Genomic DNA, 26888 nt, shown 5'->3' on the forward strand with positions numbered 1-26888 from the left:
TAAAAGCATTTCTGTTATAAATCATTTCAATTTGTGCCCCGAATGGCATTAAACACTTTGCGTCTCTACAGTTTTATTACAGAATAAGCACTCCTATGACCTTTTGAGTGGGCAATCTGTGTTTTTGCCTGGAGTATAAAGGTGCCCTTCAGTGGCTACAAGTGTATTGGTCACCTTTAAAATGTTGTTGGTGCTGTCAGCTCAATGTCACAGACCTTCATCACGGCTAGCCCCTGTGACCCAAAATAAGAGGAAATACGAGCCAAGGTATCCCGTTCTTTCTGGGAAATAACAGGATCCTTCAACTCCCCTTGAACTTTCAGGGGGGCAGCAAGGACCCCACCCCAACCTGGTCCGATGGGCAAGAGTCACAGGAGCTCACGCCCCCTTCACGTTATGCTCTGTTGGTAGGAGTGCGATGAACCAGCACCCCTGAGCAACACAGCTGTGCCTACAGAAGCCTGTACAACTACAAAATTAGGCTTTTGCTTAAGCAGCTTATTCCTCTTGGGGGGGTCGTTTTACCGCACTGATACGGAGCCTTCGTAGTTGCACTCCCAGCACAAACTAGCACAGCACAGTGGTAGCCTTTGAGCAGAAGAGCAATCCTGATCCAGGTACTACCCCAGCATTCAGACTCTGATGATGAGACTCAGACATGAGTGATGGCGGCTGAATGACAGTGACACCGAATCAGTAACCAAACATGGTATTTGAATGGACGCATCAAGGCATGAGCAGTGTTTCATTACATGTCTACAAATCACAGGTTCATTACGCAGCCTTGGTGGTATCAATACTTGTCTGACATTCAATATGTCCTTGAGGGAGGGTAAACAATCTCTGAATTTGGGTTTTTCAAAGAAGACCTCATAGATCAGGCATCCGGATCGCAGGGACACAGGGTGTCAAATTTGCTGTAGAGCCTTTAGAAGCTGTTTTCTTAGTGCTTATCTCATTTCTTCCCTCCCCCAAACTTTCTGCCTGGTCATCACATGAAACTATGTAAAGTTAGGGAAAACTGGGGAAAAAAAGAACTGGAAGGGATTCCTGAGGCCGTCCAGTTCAGTCTTTCATCAAGCGTGGTCCTAGACCAACAGACTCACGTGTCAGCATACAGCCCCACATGAAACAGACTGTAAAAATCAGAGGTAATGCTGCTATTCTTTGTTCCCGCCCAACCACAGACACCAACAGCAAACCAAGGAAACCCAAGTACCTGCGTAGCTCATGAAGTTACTGAACGGCGTATTTAGGAAACTGTGAAAACCGCATGTGTCGTTGCCAGGTCCAGGATCTCCACACAGCTTGTGCTTAGGAGCAGGGTTGGTGTCACTGCAGAGGTCCCCGGTCTCGAAGGACGGCTCAGTTTCCATGCACGGATCACTGCAGGAGAGGATCTCTGAGATTCCCCGGAAGACGTGATAGAGCCCCAGGCTGTGCCCAATTTCATGGATCATCGTGTGTGTGTGGCCAGGGATTCCATAGAAGGAAGGATTCAGCACAATGCCACCTGCAAGGGGAAAAGAGAAGAGCTTTGTTTGCCTTGTCTTCTTCAGAACAGCAAGAGAAAGGGAAAGGCAGACAATCCTAAGGGCAGATGGACTGGCAGTTCCTCGGATCCTCTATAGCACAGACTGGTTTTTGCACAATCAGGCACATGGCCTGCTCAGAGAAACTGCACAGCAAGGTTTAACCTCACCCTTAATCTGGGGCTCTAAGGGTGAGGAATCATGGGACAAAGTCCAACATCCAAAACGAAAAACACAGTGACAATCGGTCTTTCCACTGAATATGGTCAGTTTGGTTGGTTTGTTAACTCAGAGAAAAATCCTACATGCAATTACCTCATTCTAAGCAATTTTAAATCATTTTCTGTGCTTAAATAGAATGATTCTGCCCAAATAAGTGTACGCAATGCATTTGATACCAAGAGTCAAACAAAACATACCTGAAGGACTCTCTGTATACTATTCCACAGAGTAAAGATATAATAGAAGCCCATTAACTTCTGGAACACCTCAAAAATTGCAGTAGGTTACACCAATATTTGCAAAGTAATAGCTGGGCAAAGGAAACAGAATACACCCAAGGCTGGAAGGGTTTTTGTGGGGTGTTCTCTGATCATACAGACAGCTTTGAAGTAACTGTCAGAAGCACACTCTGGTCATACACTCAGACAAGCCTAGTTTGATCAGAACTGCACATTCCACTAATGAATATGCATAAGTCTAATGTGTCAGAAAACATAAAACCCTGGAATGTGACATTTCTAAAAGAACTGCATGGTTTTTAAATGTGCACAAAGAAAACCAACAGTGATTTTTTGTTGTTGTTGTATGCATTATGGGATGTGCAGATAAGCAAATAGTAAATTAGTGAGGCTTTACAGTATATCGAATTAATCGTAAGAATTATATTTTTAGCTCAGCGAGAGATACTTTTGGATTTATGATATGCTTCATATTTTCTTTATTTAGCTTGTTGACCTCAACTTTTCCCAGCCTTTTATTTAAAACTGTTTGTGTATATTGCCTACCATGAGAATGGGAGACTGCTTTGTAAAAGTTATAGTGGGAAAATAAATCTTGGATATGGTACACTAATAATTTTGTGACAATGAGGAGAGAAAAGGTTTTGGCAGGAGGAACGTTATCAGGGACTGTAGAGCAGGGAAGATGAGATCACCAGGTTCTGACACTCCATAGACTCTTCCTTCTCATCTGCCTGGAGACTTGGTTGCAATAACCATGGAATTACAGGAAAATAAGACTGAGAAGATCTTAAGAAGTCATCTAACTCTGTTCTCAAACAATGCGGGACCAATTAGGTCTACACCATCCCTCACACACCGGCCTAACATCTCTTTACAACCCCTGATGACATCACTACCCCAGCAATCAATTTCAGCACTCGGTACCCTTACGGCTGCAAGGATTTAAATCCCATCTAATCTGAACTGATTTTTTGGCAACTTAAGTTCATGACTTCAAGTCCTGCCTCGCACGGATACGAAGAACAGAAGATTCTCCTCCCCTTTCATCAGCTTTTATGAGATTGTCATCATCCCCACTTCAGGCTCTTTTCCTTCAGTCTGAATAACTGCAATCCATTCAACCTTTCCTTGTAGCTCAACCCTTTTTCTAGACCTCCCTGACTGTTGCTCGCCTTTGGTTTTCCCAGTTGCCTCACATTTTCCTTCAGGTACAGTGTCCAAACATGATACAGTGTTCCAGCTGAAATTTTATCAATGCTGAGGAGAGAGGAAGGACCACTTTGGATGTCTTGCAAGGACACATGCAAATTTAAATACAGACAGAAAAGAGAGAACAAAATCAATCTCGCTGCAACATCACGCCTGTTATGACACACGCAGCATCCGCGCGTCCTTTTCACAGCGCTGAGCTGGTCCTTACACTAGCTCTCCACAGGCCCAATGAATTGTCAGCAGACCTACGAGTATGCAGCCACTGCAACCCCCATGTTCCTTGCATCCCTCTCTCCCCTTGTATACAATACATGCTCTGAGTCCTCCAGCGCTTGGGGTCTACCCACGTGGAGCCATTTACACTCACAGAGTACCCTCATATATTGTTTTGTGGGGGTCTCTTTCCCAAAGATACTTCCAGGGTTTGTCTTCCAATGGCAGGAGGATTGGTAAAATTCCTCAGCAGGACATGCCTTCAAAATAAAGGCTGGTAAATCATTCTGGCATTGGACAGCCCCGAGGCAGCTGGAGAGAGAGATTTTATTTTTGCCTTTGTTGAAAATTTATATTTTTCACAGCTGTCAACAATCTAAATCAATTGCAGTTTTACAGAAAAGATAAACTCCCTCACCCAGACAATCTCTATCCCAGCCTTTAGATCTGCACCACAGGACATATTTCATATTTTTTATTAAGTACATATTGGATTTATAGAAAAGAGTAAAAAAGATTAAAGATGAATTCTTACAGACCAAGCACAGGTCCGGGAGGGCTATTATGACAGGAAATTATGAGCATTATTTATTTATTTCTACTTTTTTCCACTGCAAGTCAACATTAAACTGTTGGCTAATGTCTTTTTTTTTTTTTCTCGTGAGATCTTTTTTTGGTCAATGAATTCCGTCAATACACTGTAGGAGCTGAATTTAAATTGTTTTGCTCAGGCATGATGTTGACAATTAGCTTAACGAAGTGACAGAGGAACTCATCAGGGCTTTGGGCAAGCCCCAGCCTTCTTGCAGAAGGTTCTTCTTGGCACTCTGGAGCTCTCCCCTTGTTCTCTGCTCCCTCCCACGGCAACACCAAGGGAAGCTGTGAAAATACTCATTTAAGGAAGGATTTGCTATACTGTAGCCTTATTGCACTCCAGCAGTGGCATTAGGGCTGGTGCTTTCCACCAGCAACCCATACCGTTGCACAGCCAGAGGCAAACGGAGTTCCTGTGGGGCTGGTGCAGGAGCAGGGGGTTGTGGTGTTACAGAGTGATAGGAATCACAGTAGTGTGGGTGCTGGTCGAGGCTGGGGTTAATATCTGGCTTCGGTTTTGCCAGAAGGTGTTGCCACGGGGAATGCTCACTGGCAGGCATTAACAGCATCTTCTGGTTTGGGTGCTCCCAGCTGGAGCCCATGGAGGTGGGGCTGGAGGCGAGTCAGAGTGGAAGTGGCTTCACTTCCAGCCTACCTCGGCAGGAGACTGGATGTGTGTCAGTGCCAGTCTTGGGAAGGGAAGTTTGCTCATACTTCTTCCAGAGCAGCTGCAGAGCTGAATGTCGTAATAAAACGTTTACTAACCGAAGTAGGGCAGCCAGCTCCAACTGCTTGGTCTGACCATGGAGCCTCTCTCAGCCATAGAGACAGGTGACTATAAAGAGATGTTAACATCTAGCTTTGGAGTAATGTATTTTTGAACACGGAAAAGCCTCCCTGACTGATGGCTCAAGTTGTAGTCCAGCTCTCATAGTATGCTTTAGGATAATAAACACCACATTTTGCTCTCCTTGTATAGGTTTACATTTGTCACATCTTTTTTGTTTTGCTCAATGTGGTGTTGGGTAATATAAAAACTGGCTGAAACAGCCTTTCACAAAGACTGAACTTGGCTGAAACTACACTTCACTTCCAGCCTAGGAAGGTCTGGACAGGCTGGAGAAATATCTGGAAAACTTGTGAGAATCCCTGCTCTTTCAAGATGACCAGATCAGCTTTGCAACCCCAGGGACGTTTGTGCAGTTAAGAGAAGCATATACAGACTCAGCCAGTGCCTTCTGAACCTTTTGAGGTTCATCTGACATTTTGCAAGGAACACAGGTCCAGTGGCACCGCAGGTGTCAGGGCAGTGAGTCATTCGGGAGGTTGCACAGCTTTGTCTGGATCCCTGGGTTCCAGCAGCCATAGTCAGCAACCTAGTTATGAAACATGCAGGGCAGTCTGCAGGGTACTGAACTCTTTCCAGTTCCACTCAAATGAACATTAGAAATACAATCTCTCAGCAGTTTGCTCTTTTGCACATTGGTAGAGAAAAATAGCAACAAATTTCCACTATAGTCTGTGAGGAAAATTAATCGAACGCTTACTAAGTAATGAGCTAAGGATCAGAACATAACGGGCTAAGGTTAAAAATCCACTCCTGTCTAGCATCCCCCCACCTATCCCCCCAGTCTTCCTCACAAAGTGCTCCCATGGACTGAATGCCCTGTAAAGTAGCTTCACTTAAAAGGTGAAATACTTTCAGCTTGACATCATCTACAAATACCATAATATGCTTTGGGTTTATAACCTAATATTTTCCTGGTTGTGAGCCAGTATCTGGGAATCGTGAAATACTTTTTTTCCCCTGACTATATATTAGAGGAATGATAAGAAATCAGAACAGAGCTTAACGCATATTTGTCTTTCCTTCTTAGCGCCTCAGAAGAATGCTTTACAAAAAGAAACATCTTTATCACTCACCTAGATGCATCAAGGCTTCCTTGTCCCAGGGCCAAGTTGCCACTCCAGCCAGCTCTTCCTCAGAGGAATTGGCAAAGAAGATGTTGAGGTGTGTGGATCCGTCCAGTTTGAGTATGTTCTTTAGTTCATTGACATCTAAGTATGCTCTGTAGAAAAAGAAAAGCTTTTTTTTTTCTAAAGGTGACACAAAAAGCAACAAAGTATTGAAGAAATGCTGCAATCCAGGCAAAGATCTTACAATATCCTGCATATCAGTCACCTGAAATACTTTCATAACCCACTCCCAAACTTCAATTACTTTGCATTCATACAGTGAATCTCATCTAAGGACTTCAGGCCATTGATTAACTAAGGCCACAAAATCCAAGGTATATACATAAAGCTGTCCACATTCCTAAGATAAGTATAGGAATCTATTCATTAGGAATGTAATTAACCGTGTATTAGGGTCAGTAAATCTTTTTATATCAGCAGTTACCTTGCACATTTCCTCTAAGCCGTTTATTATTGTTACCTCTAATTTTCCTTCACAATAACAAGTTTCACATCTCCAGGCTGGCACAACAACCAACACCAGCTCACAACGTCACTCCTTTAGCCCCAGCGGCAGTCACTTGGGCTGAGATGCACACGGTCTGGCCCTGACGTAGGATGGTTGCTGGGGAATTGCTGCTTCCAGCAAGCAAAGCTGTGCCAAGAGATCTCCTTGCGGGAGATCTCCGCAGGAGTGGTACCATACCATGTCATAAAGTCCTGAGGCTCCTCAGGAGTCCCCCTGAGGTGAGCAGCGCTTCTTCCTAGCTTCTGGGGTGTCTGGAGGTTACAAAGCAAGCTGCTTGCAGGCAAACAAAGCAAATCCCTTAAGCCTGATGGCCTTTGGAAGTACTTTTTTGCGCTCCTTTATAGGAGTAGACTTTATCAATACTGGAATACAAGAGCTACTTGCTGAAGTGTGTACGCTGCTTTCAGTGGCACCGTGATGCCCCAACTCAGGGTAAAGCTGGAGAAAGTGAAGCGTAAGAGTAAACCCATTGCTTCTCTGTTTCCAGCTCACATTGCCTTTTGATATGAAGTGTTGTGCTAACGCTAAGATCTAAAACACGGGTAAGTTGTACTACCTTCACTTGGCAGGTGGAAACAACAGAGAGGGAGATCACACCGAGTTAAGCACAGTTGACTAGCTTCTAAGGACAGCATGACGGTCTTGAGCAGGTTGATTCCTGCTTCCTGAGGTCCCCCTTTCTGTATGCGTATGGGTGTGTATAGGGCTCACGTAGCTCTCTCAAACCAAACGCGCTCACATTCAGTAAGTAGGGTTCCTTGCATACTTTGCAAGGCTTTCGTTCCCAGAAGGGTGAAGAAAAAATAGGGGAGTTGGCTCAGCACCAAGATCTTTCTGTCCTTCCCTGGAGGACTCCCCAATGGAAAACACATTCATATTTCCACAATAGCTTCCCCTGCCACTTGCTGAAGTCATTGCCTCCAAAATAGTTCATGGCTGGGTGTCCCCAGGCCCTCGCTGACTCATGGAGGAAGACGTGCTCTTTAGGGACACCAGTGGAAGGGTATGTTTCCATTCCATACAGTGTTTTTCTTCCGATCAAATGTGGATGACATCCTGAAGGACAGGTCAGCACTGTGACCCTTTACACATTTCTCATCCCTCCCCTGTTCCCAACACATCTATGGAAAATATACAGATCTTCCCCTTAGCTTCCCAAGCTCATTCTGCATCTTTCTGCACAACATTCTGAGGCTGTGCGTGATCTACTTCCAGGATCATCTTTGTGCCTTTGAAAACATCTTTTTCAAAGATGGGCTTATACTTATACATGTCCACGAGCAATAGATTGAAATGACACCTGAGAGCTAACGTGCGTTTCCAGACGGAAGTGTCAGTGTGCCGGGGGAGCGTGTGACGACGGATGCGTGCACGTGAAGGGGCCGATACGTACGTCTGCACGAATGGCAGCATCAGTAAAAGGCAGTGAGCAAAAATGTAAGAGAGAACGTGGGAGTGATGCGGTACTTTCTGCAAGAGAGAAAAGGACAGAGACAGAAGCACTGCGTACCTCTGAGTAGAAAAACGTTTGTGTGTTTTGTATCACAGTGGGAAGGAAAGGCCCACTGTCTGTATTGAGACTGCGGTTGTTGACTCTGGATGAAGACGCTTTATGGCCTATGCAAATCCCTGTAGGAGTAACTATAATCAAACCCCTCTCCCGAGACTACCACTTTCATCCTCGCACTTCTCTTTACAGTTTCAAATAATCTAAACTAATATTTCTTTATTCTCAGCTGTCCCTTTGCTTATTGTTTACACAATCCGATCCCCATTTATATCCTCGGTGCCTGGCCACAGTCGCTCTCTCACTTGCGTACAGGCTGTGTGCTTTAACATCTAGGGCTGTTTTGTACCTGCATTATTACTGCAGACAGCATCCAGAGCAGACAGCATTTAACTAATTGGCCAGTGATGTCAGTGCATCCCCAGGACTGAACTCATGCCTTACGTTAATCCACTGTACTAAGTCAACTGAACTTGGTTTTATAGTATTTCTCTGACCACTGCTTCTCTGCTAGCCAACGAAAGTCTGCCAATGAAGAGAATATATTCAAACGGTGTAAAAACAGACTGCTAAGAGGATTTTTAGCAAAGGGTCTGCACAGGAGTAGGTGTAAACAGATCGTGCTTGGGAGGAAGCAAATGCAACCCCCTTTGTAAAAGCCATCAGTGACCCCCAGCACATAAACATGCTCGAGCATTTAGCTCAGGCAAATCCCTTGTAAGCGTGTGATCGTGTGCCTGCTTGGGCGTGCATGAAGAGGGGTGTGAGTGTGTAAGCAAGGGTTTGGATTGTGCGCACATGCAAGACAGCCAAAGGTATGTACGCAAAGAACCAGAGCGTGTGTAAGAGATAAAAACACGAGCTGGAATTCCATCCTCTCCTTCCTCCCCATGTTTCTAATAACCTCCCATCCCTATCCATCATCACCACATTCCTACACTCAAGGAGGCATAAATTAACTACTTTTGCAGTTCATGTCCAACTACGTAGCCGCAGGCAGCAGACCCAACAGTTACCAGGTCAAAATAGTTTTCAGTTATTGCATTGGACTAGGCTGACTCCCCCCTGCTGCCGCGGCTGCTTTGTTATCAGCTCAGACTATCTGACCCAATGCAATCTGCGAGCATTGCTTACACTTCTCAAGGTTATGTGGGTCCCCTGATAGAGGACATAATGTCTGTCACATGGGCTCGTGCCAAAGAGAACCAAAGAGCCCAGCCTTTCCAGCACTGCCAAACTCGCATTTCAAAGACATGAGTGCAGTCTTGGAAAGGGATCAAAGCCTTTCCAACTGTCATTAGAATATTTCCTTTATGCATCTCTCCGTGAGTGCCAGCAACATATTTCATAAAATTCATTGGCTCGAGATGGTACCTCCAATATAAACCTGAATGGGGGAACTGTCAGGGCAAGCCTATGTGGAAAACAAAACAAAACCCAAAGCACAACAAAACACATGTAATTCCTGTAATGGAAAAAACATACGATGCTGTGAGCGTGCCTTGCTCAAGAAAGCCTAATGAGCCTATTAGTGCATCATAAAAGGTCTCCTTTGCTGGAATCTGTTTTAGACATAGAAATTCTATGGGCTGTTTAAGGCCATTTGGGACACCAAATCATATCATGCAACGTCCACATTCCTACCCATATCTTTTCATCGACTTATTTGTCCAATGCACAGCTTCGGTTTGCCTTTTTCCTCCATTACAGTGTAAATAACCCTCTGAAACTGTACTGCACAGCAGCTCACCCTATCCAGTAAGCCCCAGACCTCAAACAGTAATGCGTATCCCGTACAGTGCTCCAGTTTCAGCCTAATGGAGCCTTTAGCTCATCCAGCAGTGTCTCGCGACCGCCCTACCCGCCACGCAGCCTGCCCCATCAGTCACACCAGCCATTATCCCCGTGCCTGTCTCATCTGTCAGGCTCGTTTCCCATCCATTTGGGCTGTGGCTTCGACGCAGGAGGACTCGTCCCGGGCGGCGAGGCGAAGCCCCCAGCCAGCAGCCCCACTGGCCCGCGGGGGCCACCGCGAGGAGCTCCCTTCTGCCGGCCCTCAGGTCCAAAGCCAAACCCAGCCACACAGCTCTGCCGCTTAGCTACAAACACATCTGATAATGGCTTCTACACTCGCTTGGTATCAGGTCTAATCATATTAAACCTGGCATTGGTGACTAGAGTCGAGCAGTTTTGTAACTGGGTTGGAAGCTCTTCCTCCCCTGTTTTCTTCTAGGTCAGAAAGTGGCTTTCCTGTGCTTCCCTTATGTGGCTGGGGTGCAGCCTCTTGCACTCGTGGTTGTTTTTGCAAGGAACAATGAGCCTTCCAGCCCTTATTGTTAGGAAATGTTTTCTACTGTTTGCTCTGAGTTATTCTCTATTTGACTTTGTTTTGTTTTTTTCCTTCAAAGACAAGTGTCACTTTACAGCATGAAAACAAACAGGGTGCTTAAGGGATTATTTGCAAGACCCCACCCAAACACAGAGTAGGAACTTTGCTATCTGCTCAGTATGGAGCGTAGTCTCCAACTGCCTGATGAATTTGTTAGGAATAAAAGGCACTGCATTTCATCATTAAAAAACAAAACAAAACAAAACAAAACACAACACAAAACCACCAGCATCTTCTGAATTGGGAAGTCAGCCTCGAAAAGTCTCCATTTTATCTCTTGACATACAATGCCCTATCCTTTACCTAGCGGTTCAGCACACGGCAGGGTAGTCAATCTGCTGGAATCCTAGCGTCCCAATACGTCACTCTCCTTCCCAAGACTCCTTGTTGCTGCTTTCATTTGGTGTTCCCAAAACAACTGTCCCGCTTAAACCATGGCAAACAGTTTAGCTCTTCTGGACAGCCCCGGCAACCCTCGCCGGCAGCCTGTGCCAGACCCAGGTGTGGTTCCCAACGCGTGGCTGATACGTCTCAGTGGTGTTCCCTTTGTCCCTCCAGCTCTGATCCGAGGACTGGGAATTGGGAAACCCCAGGGTTGATGCTAACTCATTAGAGCAACAAAGGCCACAGCAGTCGGTATGTGGACAGGCACTTACCAAACGTCTGTCCCAGCTGTTCAAGCTGCATGGGGGGCCCAAGGTTTTAGGATGCAGTGTCCACCTAGAGATTTTCAGTATCTGCACTGAACAGCAAGGATGGTTTTGAGATAAATGGTGTTCCTCCTGAAGATAATGGCAAGAGCTGTGACTTCAACAGCACTGAAAGCTGACCTTGAAATGGGGCCATTTGGCAGATGTGCACAATTGTAATTTAGCTTTTCCCCCTGTGATTTCTCAGTCTTGGGTGGTTACACACGGAACTCTCCTTTTGGAGACACAGCGTTGATGCCGGTGTATAAGTTGCCTTTTGCCTTCTGTCACAGAGTCACTTAGAAACAAGTCTGGAAAGGGTGTCCAGAGACCATTGCTGGTAGCCCTCTGCCCAAAGCAGGGGCATCCCTATATGTCACCCCAAGCAAATTTTTATTTAGTTTATGCTTAAGACCACACGTGACAAGGACTCTGCCACTGCCCCAGCAACCTGTAGCCCATGTTTCAATGCCTTTATGGTCAGGAAGCTTTTCTGAAGGTCTACCTAAATCTTTTTTGCTGCAACAGATGGGCATGACTATTTGTGCCATTTCCCACAGACAGGGAGATTAGATTATTTCCTTCTGCTTTGCCAAACCTATTCCTTATTTGAAAGCTTATTATATCCCCTGTAAACCACCTCATTTTTAGGCTAAAACCACCTTATTTCTTCAGCCGCTCCCCACTGGTTATATTTTTTAGGACCTCCGGTCAGTTCTGATGCTCTCATCTGCACCCTCCGCATCTTTCTCAAAGGCAGGCCATCAAAAGAGGACACAGTCCTCAAGCTGAGAGCTTATCAGTGCCATGTAACTGCTGCGTTCATGCCGCCTATCACCTCCAACCTGACATAAAGTACACAGTAGAGATTTCAGACCTACAAACATTTATAACCATTTTTCTTCTTTTTTGCCTGAAGTGCTACAGGTCTATCAAAAACCTGAACAAAAAAAGACAACCTAGAAACCGTCTTTAGCAGTGGGCTTGCAATAAAACTTTTGTCTGACCTGATGTTAAAGATCTGCCTTTGCTGGCAAATTTAATTTTGCTCCTTATTTCAGCCAGATTGCCATAAATCATGTGAAGCAGGAAGCGTGCCTCATCTACATTTAGTTTAGTGTTAATTTAAGACACTGGTGTAAGTGTAGTAAAAGTCATCATAATTTATTGATAAAGGTATAAATCTTTCAGTGATTGGGACAGAGCCTGAAACAGAGTGGAGCCAGAGTATTACAAAGTGAAAGGCTTCAGGTCCCCATTTAGATCCAGATCACTGCCTGTGTTCACACTGAAATCCAAATGTGTGACTGTAGTTCTGACCGCATCCAAACCAGGCAGTCACTAGGTCATGGCCACAAGCATAAATTGCAAGCACTGTCAGCACACGTAGGCTTGGCAGCTTTTAAAGAATTCTGGTTTATCCACTGCAGCAAAATGTCCTCTGCAGCCCCCAAATCTGATCTCCCGTTACAAGAAAGGAGGAATGTTTTGGTGAAAAAAATAGTAATGATAAGCATCCAAGAAAAGACACTTAGGATAATTGTTCAAATATAAACCCAGCTTCTCGGGTAGGTTTGGTAGCCTGTGCTGAACTCTGTGTCACTCTCCGTGACACTGCTAATGCATTCCCGTTAGCTGGTTAAAGCTGGACGAGGGTTTTTTGACATCAGTGGCCAGTCCTACAGTTAAGACTGACCCTAAGCAACACGTATTGCAAAATAAAAGCCACACAGCTACAAAAATCTGGGTTTTTCTTGATCCTAGGGTGCCCTTTTTTCTAAACTGAATTAATTCTACCATTATGCTAGTGACTCAGGCTTTACTTATCCTACAGAAAAAAAAAAAGAAAAAATATTATAGAGCTTTACTGTGCAAACTATAGGACTCATTTGGGTCTGGGTTTTCTTAATCCTGCAACAGAGACTAAGAACAACTCCTTGGTCTAAAGTAGGGAATTTTGACAATTATCAAGTAATCAGTTTCATTCCATTTGCTTTGAAACGTCGGCTTTCCAGCAGGACAATCCTAGACGTACGCACATATACACTGCAACATTTTGCACTATATATCTATGGGGTTGCAAGGGAAAAAACCCTACCCCATCCAGAAAGGAAATTATTTGCTACTGAGTTCTAAAAGTCAGTAGTATCATCTATAGAACCCTAGAGGCGGGCCCCTGCTCAGCCTTATCTGACTTTCTCACAGAGACCTCGAATAAACGATACAGCTGTATTTCATACAACTGCCTATAGGTAACTGCTGGATGTCGTAAATGCAATATCTACTTAATGGGCTGAACCACAGCAACAGGTTGGAATAAACCTGACGGCTGGACTACTCCAAGCCCAGCTCTGGGTCCTCCTCGGGTTTGGTTCATGTCAGCTCGCACTTTGAGCCAACTCCTGTTCTCACCGGGCCGCACACGAGTATCAGCTCTGACTGTGAGGTATTTGCTCCAGTGTAAATCTAGAGTTAGTCAGAGCAAAATCTGATTCTCGAAGTGCAGCTACAGGTTCAAATCCAAAATCTCAAAGGAAACGTCAGCTGAAACGACCAATTTTTGCCCAATTTCTGGCCAACGCAACTTGCTTTTTTAAGGAGGGAGGCGGGTTTCCTCAGATCTCCATACGGATTCTCTCAAAGGTTTGTAAATCCTTGCCAAATCCTTCACAAACCTGGGCTGAGATTCAGAAATACAGTGAAAACAGATCTTCTTTTTTTTTTCCCCCGGCACTTTTGCTGCTGGTTCTGGCCAGGATAAGGAAGACTAGAGGCTCAGGGAAAAAGAACGGGGAAAAAGATGATGCAAAAATTTTCAAATGTCAAACATGTTCTGTCTGATCTCTGGGCAAAAATTTGGGGTGGCTGTTAATGTACACAAAATCATTTGTTCCCTCTCTCCCTTTACCCTCCCAGGCTTTACTGCCCACTTCTTATACCAGAGATCCCACCTTTATATAACCTTTATGGAGGTTTATAGAGACTTGCAGTGCTACGGACCATAAATATGTGATCACTGAGCCTTCTTCCTTTGCAAGGTCCACGTCCAAGAGCATAGCAATGTTTGAGTTCACTTGTGCAACAAGAACTGAAAAACCCCGTTCCCTCGCACGACCATAAAAAATAATTAAGCTAACCAACTACACAGAACTAGGAAAAGATATGCTGGCTGGCCAACTTGCAGGAATTAAAAAGAAAACAAAGGGAAAGCCTTGGCAAAGAGAATCGTGATCTTACTGTACAATTAACTTCTGAGACAGTGAGTAGGATTAAAGCACGGAACATTTCAAGACGCATCTCTTTAAAACAGCAAAGCATTATGATGCATATATGCACATTTCACAGTCCTTTGAAATCAGCAACACTGGCAGGTTTATTTGTTTTGGTTGTCTCTTGTTCTTTCTTTTACTACTTTGGGATTTTTCTTCTCTCTCCTTTTCAAGACTAGAGCCAAATGACCCATGAGAAATGTACTGTAATTTGTCTCTTATCCATCCCTCATCTCCATCTGATATTCCCTCTGCCCTGGTTACCCTGATGTTTTTCCAGACCCTACAGGCTGAACCATTGCAACAAGGAGAAAAGTCAAACGACAAAGAAAGAAGCGGCGTAAGGATATTTTCAGGAACCCATTCTGTTAAAACAGATTTCCTTTGCCACTTTATGAAAACCTTTTGGCTGCAGCAAACCTCATTCATGTATACTCGACAATTTAAATCAGTATAGGAAGGTATATATATATTTTAGGCTATTTTAACCATCAGTTATACTGCTTGGCACTTCCACAGCGCTTCCCCTCTGGGCCTCAAAATGCTTCCTAAACATGAAGACAGAAATTCCACTCTGGTCAAAGCCCTGACACAAGCCCTCTGCACCACTCCAAACCCCGTCCAAGGGCTTAAGCGATACTAAAGTGGGACAAGAACCCTTGCGCTGGGCCTCCCCTCAAGAAATTTTACCATGACTGAAGAAGCCATGAAATAGGCAAATGGAATAATTTTTCCTTGTCTTGCAAATGGGAAAATTGAGGTAGCGAAATGCAATAATTTGTTCAGAGTAAAAAAACCATTCAGGGTGACAGCTAGGATTAGAAACTCGATCTCTCGAGCGTATGTTCTGTGATAATATAGATCATCTTTCTTTTAAATAAGCGGTGGCTTGTGTTACTGATCCTTTAAGTTTTCTTCTGGTGGACACTAATCATATTTTACAAGCCTTCACTCTTATTTTACAATCTTTTACTCATATTTTACAGTCTCCAAAAAAAGTCCTAGAGGCCCGGTGCTCAGCGGATGGAAAGTCAGACCTCCCTACAATAAGCTGGTCCTTCCTGAATCCCTCAACTTCACAGTTTCTGAAGACAATGTAGCGCATTTACTTCATAAACAGATTTTCTTGTGGAACGAGGGCTCTGCTTTCAATGAGCACACAGCCACCATTCTAATAATATTTGGCGTTTACATACCACCTCTCATCCCAGAGCTTCCCAGACAACCAACAGATACGTGTATAATACAGTACACAATAGTTCAAGTAAAGGACAATTTGGTTTCAGTCACCAGAACAAACCTGTTTTTTTCACGGGAAGCACCAGAGACCAGGAATGCAGCCTGTCCTCACTCCCCTGAATCAGGTCAAGAGTTAGGTAGAGCCTCTGTTAATCAGTCTGGAAGTCAGAGATCAAGAGGAAACTTGAGGCTTTGACACAGAATTTTCTTTAATTATAGGAGTAGCTCATACCAACTCTCTATTTTAAAGCTGTCTAACAGTTTCCACTACTAATACTCAACCCCAGCCTTGTCTTTCTCACCTCCATGCCGGTGGCTGTGGGGTCAGGCTTGAGATCACGTTTGCGGCCTGCCCAAACAAGTGCCTGGCTGGTGTGACCCTGGGGAGTCACGGCTGGGGTGACCCACGTTTGGAACTTCTGGAGCACCGGGAAACGCCTTGTGTCCCCTCGTTAGAGTCCACAGAAAGCATGGGGTTACCCTACTGCATGGGCACGGCTCTGTCCTGGCCTCCATCTACCTGTGCCGTCCGCCCTCGCAGCAGGCAACCGCCGGCAGGCAGGACGGGTCAGGACCCTGCCTCAGTGGGCTCTGGCGGGTCACCTACCGAGGGAATCTTTGGGATTTTTAGGCAGGCAAACACATGTCGGGGCAGGGAGCCCTGCGGCCTCGGGGTGCTCGCAGTTGCGCTGCAGTTAGTCACCGCTCCTGCAGGCGGGTGACACGTGGCACCGTCCCTGCCGGCGTGTGCAGCTGGGGCTTTGAGGGCTGGTCCTTTAGCATCTTCCCTAATCAACAGGCAGAAAAAAATGCAGGATGAAAAAAGAACAAGATCAAATTCTTTGCTCCTTTCATCTCACTTTTTGACACTAATCCTCCCTGCTCATAAACCCCGTGCCACAAAGCGAGATATACATTGCTATTGGAATGAAGAGCGACTTGGAATCAGGCCGACATCAGCAAAAAAATAAAATAAAATCATATATAACCACGAAGGACCTAGCATGTTTATTACAGATACTTCTGGAGTTGATGGGCCAAAATAACCAGTCCAAATATGCATCTTGCAAAACATCACTTTTGCTTTGGAGATGCCGCTTCTTTTCTGTTTTTGTTTTTACAACTCATGGACTTCCAAATCTCGTTTCTTAACCTCCTGGCAGGGCTGTGCATGAAGTTGGTCCTGCTGCAGTGGGCAGATCATCAATGGCTTATGGTTAGGATAATCTCAATTTTCCTCTTTTCTGAGAAAGAAATGAAAACCTGATTCAAATGAGACTGGTTGAATTTTCCTCTTATTTCATCCTATGCAGGATGGGTAGGAGACACCAAAGAGAGATCACAAAGAACATAGCCTGGTGATGAAGAATTCAGTTCAGGGAAACCAGGAAAAGGTTGTGCCCTGGCACTAAAAGCCTCACATTTTCAAAGTTCATGAGATTTTTTTCTCCCTGTTACAACAAAGGACTAATATTTAGCTCTTTTTGCTTCCTGGTTTTCTGTTTGTTTGGTTGGTTTTTGTTTTTTTTTTTTTCAGGGGGTATTGATGGATCACACCAGTGAAGTCTTGAACACATTTTTTAAGAATAAAAAAAGAAAATTGAATAGTCAGATTCAAAGAACCACTAAATATTATGAGATCTACAAAAGCTAGTTACTCTTGTTCTTTCCCAGCAGTGAAGAGATTACAAGGAAACAGAAAACGTCAGTCACTGAAACAGAAATTTCACATAAGAACACATAGCTTTGAAGTTCCCAGAATCCACAGTAAATTGCCAGGTGATCTGGCAGAAACACCAACACACCTGCAATGAAAATAGTTCAGAATTGCAGAAAGAAAATATTGCGGACAGCGTATTTTCTAAATCCAACTTCCCCCCCCCAAAAAAAAAATTCTATTCCTGTTCACCAGGAAGACAGAAAGAAAGGAAAAGAAAGAGCAGGAGAGAGGACTTAGATCATGATTTTGTCAAGCAACTACTGTTGGGAGACGAAACGCGGCAGCAGTGGCTGTAACAGAGACTGCTAACGTAATTCACTCCCTGACATCAAAACCCTGCCCCTCGTTTCTCTCTGTAGAGCCAGAGACAAGCAGCAGGAGGAAAGATGCAAATGTGCCTTTTCCAAACACTCAAGAACTTTCAGACTCTCTGGTTTTTAAACCTATGCAGGAGCTGCAACTCCCGCATGGATACGAGGTAAAGCAAATACCATTGTACGTGTGTGCTTCTGAAAGCGGGTGTTTCTTGAACTGAAGGTTATATCAAGCAGAAAAGGCCCTCTACCCCTTAAGTAAACAGTGGGCAGCAGACACATCGAGTGCCCAGGTTATTAGCTGGATGGAAGGACGTGTGGGTTGCCTCACATATGGATCTGCTAACATGTGTACCAGAAAACAGGCACTATCAGTCTAAAACATAAGGCTGATTGTAAGCATTCCCTGGAGGACACATTTCCCAAGACCCTACAAAATTGGACTGGCAGCTTATGAAACGTACAATACTGATCCAGCATGTAACAGTAAACTATAGGAAATCATACCCATATATTTGGCCTTCAGACATGAGTGCAGAAATTGCCTGTTTTGGCACTACAAGCCTGTGGATCCACTGAATCAAACACAGACCTCTAGCAAGGGCTACGAGAACGCAAAGATCTGTTCTCCCTTGTCAAATACTAACCCAAGAGGGGGAAACTCTAACTGTCCGGTACGGCAAATTTCTTGACCAACTTCTGCCACGAGCGCGGCCACTACAGACAGGCCCCGCTGTTCAACTTCCCCATAACATTTGCACCTTCTGTCACTCTATTTGCATTTCTTGACCACACATCAACTTTTGCTCTGATTTGCTCCAGTAATTTACTGGTAACATGTCACTAATGACTACTACAGTACGTAAGATCTTGATGACTACAAAACCAGCTTTGCAGAGGATCCGGCAAAAATCGCAGGTTGTCATTCTTGTCCACTGTTTCCCACACATAGACCCTGAATTATACAAACCCGCATTTATAAAACGTATGTTAGCATGAAATGTCTTGCAGCTCCCCGTCAAAGACAGAGCGGGGCTGTTAGGAATTCCCTCGCTTCCACAACTCCTCTGCTGCCAGCTCAAGTACATCTCAAGAACTTTGCAAAGCCTGACATCCTGCCTTACTCAGCTGTGGGGCAAGAGAAGGCATCCCGGAACCACCTCTTGGACTGTCGCCTCCTGATGGTTTTCTAGATCAACAACTGGAAATGCTTCAGGTACTGTTCCCAGATGGATAAAAAAAAAAACTTTGCATCTAATCAAGATGACGATAGCTAAAGATTAGAGCCTGCATTTTTAAGACAACATAGGACATTCTGAAGCAAAACCACATGAATAAATCTATCCCCAGAAGTGAAACAGAGGAATTCTGAGTGTATGAGGAGAAGCCAGGAACTCCTATCCCTTTTCTGAATCCAAGTGGGTGCCAGGTGGGGGAGGGGGATCAAACAGCACAGATTTCTTCAGACAAACTGGGAGAAACACTCCGATGTGTCCAGTGGAAGCATTTTACTCTGTGCTTGGAAGTTTATCATGACCGATCAATTCTGGAAGAATTAGTGAGTGAGTTCTGGTTTTTGGCACTGACACAGTCATGGTAAAAAGGCTGGAGGCAAAAGGGAAGTAATTTTCATAATGCAGTGAACTGTTGCCATCAATCCTTACCCAAAACATTTCTTCTGCTTACTCTAGTGCAGTGCTGTTCTGCAGCAGCTTTCCTCTCAGCTATCGCCCTTCGTCTCGGGAAGGCTCGCAACCTTACCCGTGCCCTGAATGTAGAGATCGAAGCCAGAGACCAAAGTCTTCGGGAGTTCAAATCTTTCTACGGACTTGAAAGAGCTTGGGATGTGTAACTTAGTCCAGACAGAAAGCATAGCATACGTTTGGAACAACATTATATACGTAAAAATAGAAAAGACTGAATGACCGTTCAGGAATGCAGCGTGATGGGGAAGCCTGATGTAAACTGTGCGTGGCATTACATAGCTACTTTGAGCCTCCAACCTAGGTGCTCTGGTGGAAGAACCTACCTTTTCTCCAGCAATTATAAAGACTTTAAGATTTAATTCTCTAAATCATGCCTATGCTGTTTGCCTATACCTGCTGTGAGCAGGTGGCACGACTGTTCCCCTAAGGAACTAACTGAGCAACAACTACAAATAGCCGATGTTTATCCTCAGCACTTAGTGCAATAGCATTGAGACTACACATTTTGGGAGGGATCAGCTACTCTCAGAATTCGTCCTTAACAGAAAGCAAGCCAAATGTGAAGGCAAATTAAAACCCCTTAATCGGAAATGCCAAGCCCAAACATATTCAGGCATTTTGAATAACATAAGTTTATGTAATTCTTACTATTTCTCAGGCATGCCTATGTTTGTCTCTATTTGTGCTTGCTGGGATTGAAGACAGGAATAGAGCATCATCAAGCTCGTGGAAATCAGGAGATTACAGAAAAATCCTGTTTTGTAATTGTTCTCAACCAGTTCTGCAAACCTAAGCAGTTCAGACAGTTTGGAAACATTTCCATGCTCTCTGATGCTCACATGAAGCAAACTAAGCTCTGGCCTTTTTGAGGTCTACCCACGTTCTCTAAGTAAGTGTATCATATTTCTTTATTTACTTAGGATTTTTCACCAGTTTATCTCTCCCTGTCTTGTTTTTAATTAAACAAAACAAAGAAATGAATCAAGCAAACACAAAACAACTTAAGGCAAAGCTTTTCAAAGTGTAAAGGTGATTTTGATACCCACAAGTGGGTCTTGTCCTGGGAATATAATTCCCTTTTGTGCCTTTGGAGGGTGCACAAAAAATGTGTAGATGATTACAGTGACAGATCTATTAATTGATATCATCTGGATTTTACATTACTTAATCAATGTCTGAGCTCTGACTGTGAAAGATGCTTAAATTGACACCCTCACTCCTTTCTGCTCAATGCTCCCTAACCCGTCTTCTTTGATATACGAATATAAAGGCTGACAAGGGCACAAGTCTCATTACATCATATCACAGAAATTAGAAATGAATCAATAAACAAAGAGGCAAACTCCTGATCAGCCCGTTCCTACCACACAATGTGGAATTCTTCACATTTTAACCCTAATCCCACATCTGATCAAACTGAAATGTCTTCAGGGTCAGGAATACCTCCGCTTCCTTTTGGTATTTCTTTCACAGTCTAATCACATCTCAGAAAAACTGGTATTTTGTGTTTATGTGTCTTACCTTTATCCTTCGTATAATTTGTGCTGTTTAATGCTGAAGAAGTAATTCAGCAACACGCTTCACGATGGGGCAGGTCCTTAATGGAGGAGAAATGCTGGCATGGCCCGAGTAACAGATTAAATCCCCTTCTTGGCATATTCATTTATACTGTGTCTTTCTGTATAATTTTGACATGGAATTTTCCTGGCATAAATCACACAGGTTTCCCTCTTCCCCTCCACACCACGCTGCGTAGCTCTGTGTTTTGGTAAATCTCATCTATTAATAGTTGCCCTCTGTGGCTATAAAAAAATACCTCAGTAGTCAAAAGCCAACCCTTGCTAGGGAACAGCTGTGGATGCCTGAACGCACGCAGGACCCGGCATCACACAGCAAAGCCCTTTCTTGGCTCCGTGTCAGAGCAAACTGATTAAATAAGGCCATAGTCAAGCTAACGGAAAAGGAGCCCCTTCCCTGCAACAGAGGGAAAGAGAAGCCGACTCCAGCACTAGGCTGGAGAAATATCAGGTTATTTCCATTTTCTCACTGACATTTTCTTTTTCCTTTTTTAAACTCAGTAAACCCCCCTCCTGTGTCTTCCTCGCTCCACCCTTCTGCCAAGTCCCAATAAACTCTTGCACTTAAAGAAATAGAACAAAGACGTCATCGCAGCGAGTATCAAAGGTCACAGGGTAAATTTTAAGGTCTAGTCTACTCTTTTTTGCCTGATTGATTTAACTGATTAAAGCATTTCTGCTCTTCCTGTGCTTTCAGCAGCATCCTGGGTAACTCAGGGGAAATTCAAACCAACCAGCTGTGATCCATATTACAAAGTCAAGGCTGGAAATACAACACAAGGATGTTGACGGGGCCATACTGGAAAGGGTGAAAGGAGAGGACTGTTGTCTCCCGGTAAAGCGACAAAGTGCTTTTATGGGTCAGAATGAGAAATACTCAGCTTCGCAGAGGATACAGGGAGTTCACCATCTCAGCACTGAAGGGTACCAGTCCCATCACAGAAAGGCTGGCTGGTGACAAAGTCCCTGGCTCCAGGCAGCAGGAACCCTCCCCAGATTTCACTTTGAAGTTTCATTTGCATGAACTAAAGTTCTCGAAAATCCTCAAGAATTGGCTGAATTTCCGGGACTTCCACGCAAAGTCCGTACGATGCCACAGCCATCGCAAGGGTGATGGTACGGGAGCCTCAAGCCCTCTGGAAACCAGGCTCGGGCTGTCCGCACTTACGGCACGCCTGGTCTGAGGCTGCAGGTACTTGCAAAGCTAATGCCACGGAACTTCAGCACTTTTCAAATTTCCCTAGTGATATTTCACTAAGATAAATTCACCTTGCAAAGCTGATGGGAATAATTTGAAAAACTAACAGGGCCTTGTGCCGGGGAAACCACCACAGCTTCTCACCGAAGTCTTCAATTTATTGACACGACAAGGTTATAGCATGAGAAGCAAATTTATTCCATATTATCTACTAGCAATATAGCTCAAAAGATGCACTTTGAGGCAGCAGAAAGAATTTTATTCTCCAAAGCCTTGTAATTCAACCCTGCTGAAGCTGCCCTCACACAAATCAGTGATGACACATCTTTTCAACATCTAAGGCCAAAATTATTTTTAAAAGCATTGCAGGTAATTGCCACTGCTGTCATTCCAAACCACTGATGTTTCCACTGTTGTACCATCACTGATGTAACCCAGCAAGTGTCAACAGCAAACATGGGCTGCTTCTGCAATTATTGAATTAATGGAAATAATACATTTCACAACAAACAGCTCACACATATCAATAGCCACGACCAGATCTTTAACTAGAATGTATATGAGATGTTCTGTGTTTCCAAGGTTTGTCAAATAGTACTCAAACATCTGGGTACCTTCTAAAATAATTGGTCTGTAGGGTGCAGATTTTATTGATCTTTTTCACCGGGGTGGATTGGCCACGAGAGTCTTTTAAACAACGGTAGAAAAAAATTTGCTGAACCTAGTTGTCCTGAAGAATTTCAGAAAGATCAAATTAGGCCAAAAACTCTAATCTTGGTTTCAGTGGGGTCCCTTTTTAGCAGGGGTCCCTCTAGCAGGGTCCTTCCTTTAAAAGAAAAAGGAAATTAAAAATGAAAAACAACACTGGGGAGAAGTTAAGCATGTACTTCAAACTCACACATGCCAGGAAATTTAGAGTTAAAGGTGAAACTCCACCTTAAAGAGCTCCACACTGGAGATATTTCAGTGAACAAACATAATGTGTTCTGAAATACAAAAACCCAGTAGGGTGCACTAGGTATGGAGTTTCAGCCTTCACTCCAAATTTCCTGGCTTTTTGGAGGTTTATTAGGGTTTCATAGCCCAAACGTTTAAGTACTCCAAAAAGTTTCCTCAGTGCAGCTCACCCTGATCCGTTTGGAAGCTGAGAACAAGCACTCCAATGGTGTAGCCACCCATCCATTACTGATGAACCTGAAAATACTTTCTTGCAAATTTATGTTAATTTAGAGTGCTGAAATTATGTGCAAACTAGGTAGGTTCAGTTGAGTTACCCTGAGAAACTCCACGTTAGCAAATCTACTCAGAACAAAATTAAAGGACAGGATTTCATTGACCCCAGCAGAGCAAGCGCTCCTAATCCTCCTCCACTGTATGTGGGTCCTGTAACTCCACCTCAGCCAGGGCTGCAATCAAGCAAACACAGAACTGCTTTTGATGGCAGTGGTTTGTACTCCTGGTCTCAGCACTCTACCAGGTTGTGGGGTGAGGATATATCCACCCTACTGCTCAATGAAACTGGCCCTAACGGATGAAAGATGACTATGGCTATCAGCATCACGCTTTTTTACAACATAGCTTTTATGAACATGTGTTACAAACATTGAATTGATTCCAGAGTAGCTCAGGAATCCTGAAAGATCTCTTGTGAGGCTCTGCATCATTGCATTTCCTGAGAGCTTTAAGGAAATCATTACCAGCAACTCTCCGTAGCCCCTCTGATCACCCACATGCTTCATCCTTCTCAAATAAGCACAAAGAGAAACTTTTAGGACTCTCTATGATGATTTCAGTGGGTATCTTGTCATATAGGTAATGGATAAGCCTCACACGTACTTTGAAGTTGGCTTCACCAGTCTGCACAAGCACATCTTAGTGGTGGACAGGTGCAACAGTGCTGGGACAGGTGCAACAGTGCTGGGACAGGTGCAACAGTGATGGGACGGCTCCACACTGTCCTGATCCTGGGGCATATGAGGGACAATTAATTCTTCTCATTGCAGTTAAGAGAAGATAAGCTGAGACACCCACTTCTTGGGTTCTCCCCTAGCCCTAGACTGGGCAGAGGAGGGAGCCTGTACTGGAGGGATGACCTTTGTTGGGGAAAGAAGGAAGACAGAATAGGGAGGAGGCAGGCAGGGACTTAAAACATCAGGAACCGGTGCCAGAGAAGTTCAGACATGGGCCAGTAGACACAGACTGTGCTCCATGCTGTTGCCTACAAATCTGCTTTTGCGTCCTTTCTCCTTCAGTCTTTTCCAAGACCGTCCTCTCTTCCACCACCTTTCCCTCTAGGTAATCCCCTCCTCGCTCTGTTCCACCTATCACATTTAAACACACATAGACACCCAGAGCCACTGACATACGCTCCTTGTCATAGCTCTGAAATCCCCAACAGGCCAACAAACTAAAAAAAGAACGACTACAAAAAAATCACACGCAATGACTTCTTGGGAGAAATATTATCATTGTTTTTGGTACCAGATCAGCTGATTAATTTGGGAGGAAAAAAGGACAAGTTTTCAAGCTCATAAGCCCTTCTTTATATTATGTGTTTTTCCTAACACTATTGCTTGGCTTAAGAAAAGACAGCTGCCTACTGCTTAAACTTGCCTCACTTGTAAGCTTCAACCCTCCCAGCTGCATCAAGAACATCATTGCTCTGAAAGTCATAGCACTGGCACAGTATTATCTGTTTCTTCTGCTAAGAACTTGCATCCCTTTTCACGATCTTTCCATCACACCTCCTGAGGCTGCAGGCAAGTCGTCTGTGGCATAAAGGTATTTTTCTATGCAAGAATATAGACTACTTGTAGAAACTAGCTATTTTCTGAGTAATCACGCTTTTGGGTTGGCTTTCTCCCCCTGCATTAAGTTCACGGATATCGGGCAAAGGCAGAGCCGCTAGGCCGGTATTCAGGCCTCTGCTCACATCGACATTTCCAGCTGAGACTATATAAAGAAAATTCACCTTATCCTTCTCACCCCTTCTCCTGAACCCTGCGAACCCACTACGTGAAGGCACCAGTAATGCCGAGGGTTTGAAGTGTGGCTGCACAGAGCAAAATCCCCCAGGACATAGCACAAGTCAGCATCACCTCTTCTGAAAGATTTCTGTACATTTCCACTGGTAGCAGTAGTGAAGGGATCATTAGAGGGGGAAAAAAAAAAACAACTGAAGTACTGTTTGTCCAACTCCAGCAATCCACGGGAGGGGCAAAGTCAGATGCGTCGTGCTCAGGGATGTTGGAAATGGAGCACGGTGGAGGTGGCTGCTCTGTGTTTCCCCAGGGGGCAGCTATTGCTTGTAAGAATTGGACTTACATTCCTATCAGAAAAGAATTCTGAAAGATAGGATGGGAATTGCAAATATAAGTATTGCACCCGGCTAAGCTTGCCACAGAAATAACCTGTACTTTTTGTCTTTCTCTGAGTGAAAGGTGCAACCTCCTGAATCTACAGAAGGTTTCGGCTGCCGCTAATTAAAAACGCCGAGGACACCTCACACCCGCTGGTGAAGGGAGGTTGTACACAAACGGATGTGGGAGAAAAACAGGGTGATTAATGCAAAGCCCCATAGCACTTTAAAGAGGCACGTTAGACGTGATCAAACTGTGGGTCTGTGTGTAAGGCAGTATAATCTGAATTGATCAGCAAAGAGAATAAATCTGCTTATACACACTGCTACTTTTCAGAACATGGGAGGGGATGAGCTCCACCTTGTTCGCTTAAACAGAGGCTGGTAAGGGCTTGCTGGAGAGCGTCCGTACCCACTGGGTACGGCTGCCGGCCCCGGAGGACACAGTGCTGCAGAGCAGCAAGGGGCAAGCTCAGTCTTTGCCAAATCTGCAGACTCTGCGCTTGCAAATCTTCCGTGTGGGGTTCCAGCGCCAGAGCCAAATGGGTCTGCATTAGCGCTGGAGAGTATAATAATTCTTTAATCTATTGTCTCCCACAAGGATTCTTAATGATCTCTGATAGTTTACTCCATAGATTTTATAGGCTGTCTTCATTCCAAGCATCCTGCAGTTTGACCAGACAGTGATCTTTTTACATAATGGATAACGTCCATGAAAGAAACCATGAGTCCTATGAGTCTTGGGGAAAAAATGTTTCTTGAAAAAAACTGTTGGAAAAGATGACTGTGGGTCAAGCTAAATCGAGCAAACTCCTACTGTTTCTAGGGCGTGCAATCGTATATGTAGAAACAGTTTCTTTAGTACTGAAGTCCTGTCTATATCAGAATTCAGTACTAGACTTATAAATGTCAGTTGCTAGCATGGGAACAGATGCAACTCCTCCCAGCTGATTAACATCCCTGACATCTGGAATAGAGGACAGAATAAACAGAGAGAACAGAGGATTTCCTGTTGGGACTTGGCTTTTGGGTGACAACTACCAAGATACAAGATACAACTCTGTCCTTGAGAGTGTTACCTCTCCACCTTCTAAACAGCCCTGGGGTGGGTAATTAAAGAACTGGACATTTAACACCGAATCCCTAGACAAAAACTCAGGTATTTGCTATATGTCCGTCTGATACCTGTGTGAATGCAGGAATCCTTGATGTCAAGAGCTGCACAATGGTCTCTTCAAGGCAAGGGATTAAGGTCTCAAGCTTCCTGAACTGAAGAGCTTTGACGAATTTCTTCTGTTCTTTTTAGTGTTAGGTGGAAATTAATCCTGTATTGGGAATCCAGGAGTTTTTCTTACAACTCTTCTAGCTCCTAGAAAAGGGCATTAAGTATCCGCCCTCCGCCAGAGTAAGTTGACCATATTT

The 26888-nt window shown here is 44.3% G+C and overlaps 1 protein-coding gene across 1 annotated transcript in view; it reads right to left on the reverse strand.

Annotated features, from left to right (window-relative positions):
* Window positions 1–26888, reverse strand: part of PAPPA (pappalysin 1) — a 183823-nt gene that overhangs the window by 124928 nt on the left and 32007 nt on the right. Inside the window, exons 3-4 of the mRNA XM_009501274.2 lie at window positions 5939–6084; window positions 1220–1513 (exon numbers count right to left, since the gene is read on the reverse strand). Coding sequence (XP_009499569.2) covers window positions 1220–1513; window positions 5939–6084 — 440 coding nt within the window. The remainder of the gene's footprint in view (window positions 1–1219; window positions 1514–5938; window positions 6085–26888) is intronic.

Source organism: Phalacrocorax carbo, chromosome 18 (genome assembly GCF_963921805.1).
Source record: "Phalacrocorax carbo chromosome 18, bPhaCar2.1, whole genome shotgun sequence".
Classification (NCBI taxonomy): Eukaryota; Metazoa; Chordata; class Aves; order Suliformes; family Phalacrocoracidae; genus Phalacrocorax; species Phalacrocorax carbo.